Genomic DNA, 11,023 nt, shown 5'->3' on the forward strand with positions numbered 1-11,023 from the left:
AAGATTTTACTGGATAGGTATGAGACAAGATGTGGAAAAATGGTGCAAGACATGCAGTACATGTTGTGCTAAAAGGGGACCCAAGCATAAGGGACGAGCTCCAATGAAGTTATATCAAGTTGGTGCACCAATGGAAAGAGTAGCCGTCAACATTGCTGGTCCTCTGCCCCAAACTCGTGCTGGAAACAAGTACATTTGTGTGGTGATGGATTATTTCACCAAGTGGTCTGAGGCATATGCAATACCAAACCAGGAAGCTACAACTGTAGCTTCGGCTATTAGTGACTTCTTCTTCAGATTTGGTATGCCATATGAACTGCATTCAGATGTGGAAAGTCATTCAATTTAAAAATACTATAAATTTTCTTCCTTCTACTTGTGTCTGAGACCTGGTCCCTTAATTGCCAATCAACCAAGTTTCTTGCAGAAAGGATAGGCAACAAAATACAGAAATAGAAAGCTTTCTTTTCTCTTGGCGAATAAGATAATGGTTGAGAGTTTTTCCTATCCCAGACCTCGAACAAAAGTGGATGGAGGTTATGTGAAGAATAATGTTTCATGTGCAAACCTAACTTAATTTGTTATTGTATTTTATACTATTAAAAGTCAGGTGCTGTCCTGTTAGACTTCAGTTTTTGTTGTTTTTCTTTAAATATACACTTCAGATTTTAACCGATGTTTAGAATTTTACATAACTTAGAGATTTTAGAACTTTTGTAACATTTGTAGCTTTATAAGTTTAATTTAACTTCATTTTATTTTGACTTGAATTTAGTTTTATACATAGCATTGTAGTTTACCTTAGACGGGAGGGGGAGACAAACTGGACTGGTAAGAGAGAGCTCACTAAGGTTTCACTTCCTTCTAATCTCTCTCTTTTCATTCCAACACTCTCATAAAAATACACTTTCCTAAAGTACATGTAACTGTGATTGTGCTTTTGTCAATAAACATTGTTCTTGTGACATTTTGGCTTGAGTCTTTCTTACAGTCGATTGTGATTGGAGACTAGAGAGATACTTAGACACACTCCGTTATCCAGTATCTTACGAACCTCTAGTTACTAGGTCTAACTGACTGCTCTGTGGAAAAAAAAATCCGATGCATGAGAAACAGCACACGATATTTTCCAAGTAGTCCAATTTCCCGTTGATCTGGCAACACAGAACTGTGGAATTCTCTTCAAGTAGAAATGGTTGATGGAATACACTGATAGCTGGTGATACTCTTGACAAGCTAACTATTTAACTGTTTTCCCATCAATGTGCTTCTAAGGACAATCACACTGGCTTGATTCCTCTGTATTTTTGGATTCTGCTCTATTAATACTTAAGTTGGATGTCTTCATTATCTTGTGCCTCCATCACTGTTGGCATTGATAGCGAATTATCCTCTACACTAAAATATTTGAAATAAGTTTAACCTTACATCTATGCTATAAGTAAAAAAAAAAGGCATAACAAAGATCCCGACTGGCAGATAAACAGTGTTTTCTTCAGTAACCTTGCTAAATTATAACAACGTAGAAAGACCACTGAGGAAATAATTCAAAAATTTCTTCGAAAGTATGATAGCCTACCTTTAAAAGTCATTCCTTATGCATAAGTTGGAAAGACTTGCACAGTTATAATTCTGCAAAGTCGCATGTATTTTAATTATTACAATTAATTTATATATTAAATAAATTGTTGAATTGTTTGTTATACTAGAGAACTTTTATAACCCCGTTGATGTACATTTAATAAATCAATTTACAAACGTACAGTTAAACTGAAAAAGTTAGGAATAGTCACAACAATGTTTCAGAGGACAAGAAAGGCCCGGCATGGCCAGGTGGTTAGGGCGATCAACTCGCAATCTGTGGGTCGCGGGTTCGAATCCCCCTCACACCAAACATGCTCGCCCTTTCAGTCGTGGGGGCGTTATAATGTGACGGTCAATCCCACTATTCGTTGGTAAAAGAGTAGCCCAAAAGTTGGCGGTGGGTGGTGATGACTAGCTGCCTTCCCTCTAGTCTTACACTGCTAAATTAGGGATGGCTAGCGCAAATAGCCCTCGTGTAGCTTTGCACGAAATCCATAACAAACAAATAAATAGAGGACAAGAAAAGAGAAAAACAATGCAACGATTTCTAAGCTTAGTTCACTAAATGAAAACGAAGAAATTTGTTTCTTGAATTTCAAGTTCTACAAGTTAGATGTGCTATGTTCACAATAGACACTAACACAACAATAACACTTACTTGCAAATTTTCTCGTCCATGTTACTTTTCATATTTATGATACTTTGTTGGAACGCAAGCTCAATATTTATAAAATTAAACTAACTGACAAAATGCCTTAGAGTAATAAACAAACTAACAAATTCTCTAGCTCAATAATTAATAAAATATTATAACAAACTCCTAAAATCCATCAGTATTTTACTACTTTAGACACATTCGCATTTTTATATCGCTCAAATCGTTTCCTAAACTTCAAAGAAAGGTTTTTTCATTAAGCTACGTCCGTCAAATGTCGTAAAACTTCCCAATACACCTTAGTGTAAATGTCTAAGTTATAAAAAAGTATAGTCTACAATACTATGTTAACTTTCAAAGTTTGTATAAGGTTTCACTCTTTGATTTCATGTTATTAGAATAATACAAATAAAACAATGACATTGTTTGTGAGGTGAGAAGGTAATTAAGTGCTTTAATTTTAGTGTTATTTAATTTCCAGAGAAAAAAAGCTAGGAAGAACATTTTTTGCCTTCATACAACTCCTCTGCTCTTTTTTTAAATTTCTGTATAGCATTCATGTCATGTTTTTGTTGTAGCTTGCAAAATTTGTTTGTTTTTTGAATATTCGCACAAGCCTACAAAGGCTATATGCACTAATCGTCCTTAATTTTGAACTGATATACTAGAGGGAAGGCATCTAGTCAACAACACCCACCACCAACGCTTGGGATACTCTTGTCTGACCGAATAGTAGGATTTGATCACCACTTTTATAATGTACATATGACCGCAAAGCGTAGAGCACGAGTTTAACTGGACGCGAAAATTGGAACTACAAATCCATAGTCTGGTTCACTGACCAGTGGGCTACATTCGACTAACCTGTAACAAACATGGAACTTCTATAGCTTGTGCAAAAACTAATCCAACAGCTTTGAAAGCGCACAAAAGTGTAAAGTTGTGATACTACACGGGTACTCTTTAATAAAATATGTAACTGCAAAATATAAGATATCACTGAAGTAATAAAAAGAATAGATCTAATTCCTGTTCAGAGAATGTTCATCTGATGAATTTATGTAATATGTTATCTAATTGTTTTCATCTTCTTATAAATTAATAAAATGTAGATAAAGCATCAGGGTCAGACAAGGTTTTCTGCAGGGTTTCATAGGAGGTCAAAGATCAGATATGCTTTCGCCTACAATTTTAGTTGACCAGTAAAGAGTAGATAGGTGCCTAAGTATTTGAGAGTTGCTCATGTTACTCCAATTTTTAAACGTAATAATAACAGTTACCCTGGAAGTTATAAGCCAGTTAATCTTACTTCTACAATTGAAATAATTCTAGACAGTTTGACAAAAGAAGAGTATAAAATCATTCATTGAAATATTATGTTATAAATTAAAGTCAACATGGATTCACCAAACGGAAATTCTACGTTACTAATCTGTTATGCTATTTTCGAGGATGTTACTGGTTATCTGGACAAAGGAAAGGGTGTGGATTTGGTGAACTTATTTTCTTTAAAAGTTTATGATAAGTGCCACATACAAGATTAGCTAAGAAAATCACATGAGCAGGGGTTGTATAAAGACAAGTTAATTGGATTGTAGGATGGTTGGATGGGAGAAAAAAATAAATTATTAATGGAGTTCAGTTCAACTGGACCATTGTCTCTAGCAAAGTATCTCAGGAGTCAACGTTTGGCATTTACTCTCTTATTCACTGATAGGGGCATAATTAGTAAATTACGCTGATGATATAAAACCCTTGTATATTTCGAGCTATATTGACGATGTTGAAGTACTTACAAATGACAGGTCCGCCCAGAGGGTGGGCAGCTGTGGCCTTTTGCTCCAATCCCTCACGTTTTTAGGGCCCCAATATACAATTATTGTTTAATAAAACTAAACACCACCACCACCAACAACAACAAAAAAAAACCGGAAAAACAAAGAATATGAATCATATAAGAAAGGGCGCCCTAAAATACAAAATATTTTCTAAAACTGTCTTGACAGTTGGTATTTGGTGAGGTGCCAGTTCGAAGGTACTTTCGATTTTATACTTGAATATTATAAAAGATAATTTAGAAAATTTGATAAGCATTACTGAATATACTAAATAATTACCTATCTTTGTCTGTGCGCCTATTAATCCGACGTTTAATATTATTTTTAGGGAAGTATGAACTTGTGGAGGAGACCTCCGTATTTCAAGTTTGCCCTTGACCTTCTCTAACCCTTGGGTGACCCTGCCGAACAACTTTGACCAATTTGTAAATCGGACAAATATTTGGCAGATAACGTTTAGCTATATTAACTAAAAGTATTATTATGTAGTTTACCAAAATTTGCAAGTAAGTGTTTAAAATTTAGGGGAACCAATTCAATCGTGTAACGAATAAAATGGATCTTGGCATAATGGTAAATAAGTCATTAAAGTAATCAAAGCAGTGTTTTGTTGCTAGTAGTAAAGCTAACAGAATCAGATTGGGCTGTATTTATAGATATTTATAAATATACGTATTATTATTGTAAGTCAGTTTAATATTAATTAAAAAGTTTACTCATTTATATATATATTAAAGAACTATTATCGTAATTTATTTTAATGAACCTGTTCTTTTTAGAAGATACTGTTTCAAGTGTTTTTCAGACACATAGATGTACTATATGTTCTTCTCTTAGGTTGAGCCCTCCAGTGGCTCAGCGGTATCTCTGTGAACCACAACGCTAAAAACCATGTTTCGATACCGTAGTAGACACAGAATAGATAGCCCATTATGTAGCTTTGCGCTTAATTATACCCACACACACAAATAAAATTCTTAAGTTGGGTGCTAATTTATTATTTATGACGACGTTAAAGGAAATTTTAAAGACGACGTAAATAAGAAACGCAAACTATGGCATGTTATAAATTTACTTCATTATTTTACCTCTAGATGGCAAGACTAAACGCCGCAGAACGAAGACTTAAAAAAAAAAAAGAAGAAAAATACGCTAAATCTGCTGATGTCATCATTTGATGTGGTGATCTGAAGGTTATATTATTAGGGTTTTAGTACAGAAGGTTAGAGTTGCGCAAACTTGAAGAACGGTGTTTTCTGTGTGTTATAGATTATAAGACAAGTATCGAAAGGATGAATAAATTATCAGAAATGAGTTGGAACGTCGAAACCAGAATTTGAAATCTGTCTTGGAGAGTGAAAATGACACTCCATGTTTATTTTGAAATTGTAGGCCTGACAGGCCATAATGGATTAAATCAAAGATCAAATTCAAAGTGGAGCTCAGGCCCATTTCTTCTTTTACTGTTATGTGTGTTAATTCAGTTGTTGCTAGCTCAGTCAAAGCAAGCTGAAAGTGATAAAAGTATATTGAGTGAAGATGCACTCTTTTTGTCCGATGTTCCATCCAGTTTTTCTTATGCCGATCCTGGGGCTGCAAGATCAAAAAGGTCGTTTGATTACTCCAACAGTGATGATACAGTTCATCCTGAAAGGGATGGGCTAGTGAAATCTAAGTTACCATCAACAGGTTTTCTAAAGTTTGGTAAGATTTTATTTGATATTAATGAACGCTTACTGTTACTTAGAAGCTATATTATCAGGAATTTGTGCAATTGTTTGTGTTAATATTACCACTGGGGCACTGTGATAGTGACAGTCAGGATGGATAATTGCCTGATTGGTAGCTCATTTGGCAACAGCATTGATTTTGACGTTAGAACATTGATGTGAACCAAAGGTTCTAGTTTTAAATCCACATCAGGGCAGATTAGTTAATATCTTACTGTATTAAAATCTTATGTGACAAGGAAGTTTGTGTACCCGTTAAGCTATTATCTTATTAATATTAGTGCTCTGTAAAATGCACTTGAAATATGGTGAATTTACATTTGTTATGTATTTTGTAGAGTTTTGCATACAACTCAACATGAAGTATGGAATCAGTGTTAATGGTCTATGTTATGGGCATATTGGTATAAATAATATAGTTTTTTTTTATGGTGGGGGGGAGCCTAGAAGGTCTGTTTTGAGTCTTTACTGTGATGTAATGTTAGCAAAACAGCATTATTTAAAAAAAGCCATAGTAAGAAAAGGGTCATAGATTAATGTCCCATTCAGAACAAATTCCTTCACATCTTGATGAGTTGTTTAGCTACTTTCATGTAAAGGTATGTTGTAATCATGGTTGGTTTGACAATGGGTTTTGATTGAGTTTATGTTTATGAGTGTGTGTGGAGGAAGATGAGATTACTGTAATGACTAATAAGTCATGGTATTTTTGTCCTGAGCTGTAGCATGATGTTCATCCAGCATTACCATCTCTTCCTATAGTGATAATATTGTGATTCGTAACTGTTGTATTCTAACCATGATTGTATTATATGTTGATTATGGTGGTTGATTTTATTGGACATTTTTAAAACAATTTTGTATCACATACCAACCATAACTGAAAATAGTAATATTCTGAAACACTAATTTCAATTAGTTGATTATTTTTGTGACATTAATTGAGCTAATTTATTATCTTATGTTACACCAATCAGTGTAATCCGTGCTCATTGATTAATTGAGTTCATGGCTCAAATCTATTTGTGTTGGTTTTTTTATCTTAAATTTGTATTCTCTAGTTTTACTTTGTGTACATTTTCCTGAAAACATCATCTGTATTTATGGATTTCAAACATGTAATGACCTTAGCTTCAGTTACATCCTGCCAAAGCTGAGCCTTTTTTTTTTTCCCCCGTGAAAATATCAAAATTTCAACTTTTTATCATTTTATAACCCACCCAAACCTGGAACTTTTGTAGTTGTTCTTTTCTAAACCTTTTCCAACAATTCAACATCCTTTCTTAAATAAGGTGACCTAAACTGAATACAGTGATCTAAACGAGGTCTAATCAATACCTTACAGAGTAAACTGTTGATATCTTTCATCTTGTATGTAATATTTTCATATGTAGAACTTAAAATACTTTTTTTTTCTTGTAAGTTAGTTAATGTGTATTGTCTAGAACTTCATTTCTCAACCTTTTTGATACCATGGACCAGCTCTATGCCACTTTAAGCTCTCAGGGTACAACAAAAAAAACCATTGTAATATACATGTAAATATTCTATCAGTTTTTTGTTGTTTGTTAATTTGTTTATTTTTGTGAAACCCCATGGACTAGCAGGGTGGTTATTATGGGACTGGGGGTTGAGAAACACTAGTGTAGAATGCCTGAAACACTGCAATAGCTATGCTAAGATCATCTTCCTTGTCAATTTCACCTAGAGCTTTTTTAAATGACTATTATAGTAATAATTATAATAGTAATTTAAAATCTGTGGTGATTACATGTGAGAATATGAAAGTTATCTAAATGCTATTGGAGAATTTTTTAAATTTTAGACTAATAATTTCCCAACAACCAAAGAAAGACTAACTGTCAGGTAATTACTTAGACATTTTGTATTCCCTTCCTTAAAAAATGGCTTTCTTTAATCTTCTGGCACTTAGCACTTTTACGCAATTAAGAACCACTTCTGAACATGTGACAAGTATTAAAGAATGGTACAAGCCTTTTTTGGAAAGTTTAAGTGTTTCCTTGAGATTGTAACCAGCTGATCAAACTTTTGGATGTTCATGTCACTGGAATGTGTCGTTAAGGGTGTTCGGTGTCACTGACTACTTCAAGATAGTTTTATCAAGTTGTAGGTGTTTTTTGATGGTGGTTACAAAACTATTGCTGAAGAATTGAGCTAGGATTTTGGGGAATCTCGCACATGTAAATAGGGTTTCACGTGAAATGCCAGTTGGATGCTGAATTGACAAACATGAGTTATTCTACAGAGCTAATGATTGTATGTGGTAACCATGGAGATTGCAAGTTAAAACATAGGTCTATATTTTAAAAGTTTACTGTTGTATGAAGCTTGTTTCTCTACCTTACTCTTTAATATATTTAATATTTGTAGAAAATAGTTATGTAGTGTTTTTGTGCATATATTTAGTTGTTCCATTTCATTCTACTTTTTGTCACCTTTAATCTCGGCATTTGAAGATCTTACAAGAAAATTTTTAGACGTTCTTAATGTTGAGGAAGATATGACTGAATATTTAGTTGCACAGTAACACATGAGCAGTAATTATTTTTTATTGAAATCAGACTTAAGTAATACAAAAAATATAACTTGGGACCACTCACAACTCTTAAATATTATAATTACATGCTACTTATGCCACAATGAAAATATCACTTAAAACAAAGCTGCTAATACATTTTATTTTGAAATCTGATTGACATATTAAAATAATTTCATCTCAGCATTGTAGTCATAATATTAGTTTTATGTTCAGACCTTTGTAACAGATTTACTGCATATATTGTAGAAACGAAATTCATGGTGCATATCATGATACAAAGCTGTTGGCAATATCCAGTTTTACTATAATCTCTACATTGCCAGCTGTTACATTTTTTACAGTGCAAAATGGCTAAACCAGCTATATATGGGTATTAATAATGATGTTTGTGTTAAATTTTGTTAAGGTAGTTTATGATTTTCAATCTTTAGTCACCAGAATTTTACAACGCAGCACGTAAAATACCACACACAAGTAAAGAAATGATAAGTAAATCATGAATTATTTTAATGCTGGCACAAATTAAAATGGCAAGTTGTTTTAAAAGCATATACCTTTTTTATTTAACAGTTTAAAGCTTTTTTTTTTTCTCCCTAGAATTGGCAATCAAACTTTACTGGCTTCTCCTCTAAGGGTATTAATTTAGATACATTTGTTATAGTGTATGGTTGAGGGTTTGTGAATTCAATTGACATATGTCTATATATTTGTATAGAATTTGGCTTGTGTTGCCTTCAAAAATTCTTCCAATAGGCAAAGTATAACAGAAACACTTCTTGTCCTGGGCATTGGTAGCTGATATGAATCCCATACCATGCCTACTGGTTTCTGTTTGTGTACATACATCTACAGTAATCAAGCAAATGCTCAAGCCTTGCCAGCTCAAAAACTCTTTCAGTTATTCAGACTGGTAATACTAGATTTCAATGAGTCTTGTTTGAATTGTGACTTTCAGTTTGTATTAGAGTGAACTATTACATTTTATTCTGTGAACATAAAAAGAAAAACAATTATGAATATTCAATTTCCTTGTAATTACATGCAACTTGTTTATGCCTATTTCATTTTTTCTTTTTTTTATTGAATGATAGTTTATACTCTGACTTTATACTGAAGAAAAACTTTTTTACTTTTGTAATTTTTGGAACTTGTTGTGTCTGCATTTATGGAGACTGGAAGAGATTATAAGAATGAAGATAAAAAGAGACTGAAGAATGCTTGATTGTAATTTTAAAACATCAGAATGAAGACTCTGATACAAACAACAACCAAACATAAGAGTTTATTTTGTTTACTCATTGTACAAATTGGGCCATATTTTAAAGTAATATTAACTGCTACGAATGTGAGTTTTCATTCAGGAGCATTTTGATCTTAAATTTTGGGTATTTCTAAAAGGTTTAAATATCCAACCAACAGTGATTTTTGATATATAGCCTGAAAAGTATAATCATGATTGTAATATTTGTAGAAAGTAACAGAAGTTTATCTGTTTCCATTTTGTGGAAATTGATATGCTCTTTCAGATGCTTTTATGATTACAGTTAGTCATACCATACATGTACCTTTAAGCATCTGATATATTGGAGTAATTAATAGGAGAAAGCCCTGTATCTTCTAAATAAGGAATGGTTGAAAAGGGGAACAGTAGACTGGTTAGCTAACCAATTTTACATGAGAGTGGTTATGAGAATGTTAGGGATTAAAAATTTTAGCTTAGCACGAGTCATAAGGAAAAATGTACTACCAATTATTAAAAAAATATATTTTTTTTGTAGTTTAATGTTTGAATTTCTTTCTGAAAATATTCTTTGGATAATCATAAAATTAGTAAATTAATTTACTTTCTTCTGTTTTTACTTACAAAAGAAATTAAGAAATATATAATTCCTGTAAAAGAAAGTTACATTTCAAATTATTTTAAATCTTCTAACAGTTTGGGAAAAGAAGAAAGTTTTTTTTTTTGAAGAAGTTTTATTTATATGACTTACATTATGTTATTACACTTCATAAATTTGTTTTCTTTATTTCTTGTGTTCTTACTACACAGACAAAATGCTGTTCCTTGAAAAAAAAGTGTAAGCTGAAACAGTAGTAATAATAAACTGTTTTATTCTGGAACCTTAGCCATTTTTCAAATTACTATGACTTCTCTCCTCCAGTTTTCAATATGTCATTTAAAAACTAATATTAGAAAGTGTCCATACTGAAGTTGAAAAAGCCATAGAAAATGTACAAATTGAAGGTGAAAAAACCATAACAAGTGTGAAAAAGCATTATGAAAACAAAATCATTGAAGTCCATCAGTGAAGTAAGGAAGGATTATAACAACAAAATTGAAAAAGTACAAAAATAACATCAATACTGGGATAAAACATTTGGAAGCTGAACTAGCAAATGCAAGGATCAAAGTAACTATACAATTGTCCATATCCACTCTATAATTCCAACCTCAAACATAATTAACTGTACTGCCATTAAGCCCATATTTTAATCCAAAATTCTACTCCATATTTTTCAAAGAGGGCTTAATGGCCAGAGCTATTTCAGGGTCAAGAAATTCAGTCTTCCAGAGGTTTATTTATCAATACGTTTTTAATCCACAAAAAGGGTTTTCATATGGTCAATGAATTTTATTATTATTAAGTGACTCTTT

At 32.5% G+C, this 11,023-nt stretch overlaps 1 protein-coding gene across 1 annotated transcript in view; it reads left to right on the top strand.

Moving 5' to 3' along the window:
• Positions 1-5,286: 5,286 nt before the first annotated feature.
• LOC106466341 (prolow-density lipoprotein receptor-related protein 1-like) overlaps positions 5,287-11,023 on the top strand; it is a 52,263-nt gene continuing 46,526 nt past the window's right edge. Inside the window, exon 1 of the mRNA XM_022394328.1 lies at positions 5,287-5,781. Coding sequence (XP_022250036.1) covers positions 5,439-5,781 — 343 coding nt within the window. The 5' untranslated portion in view covers positions 5,287-5,438. The remainder of the gene's footprint in view (positions 5,782-11,023) is intronic.

The sequence above is a fragment of the Limulus polyphemus genome, unplaced genomic scaffold (assembly GCF_000517525.1).
Source record: "Limulus polyphemus unplaced genomic scaffold, Limulus_polyphemus-2.1.2 Scaffold2230, whole genome shotgun sequence".
Classification (NCBI taxonomy): Eukaryota; Metazoa; Arthropoda; class Merostomata; order Xiphosura; family Limulidae; genus Limulus; species Limulus polyphemus.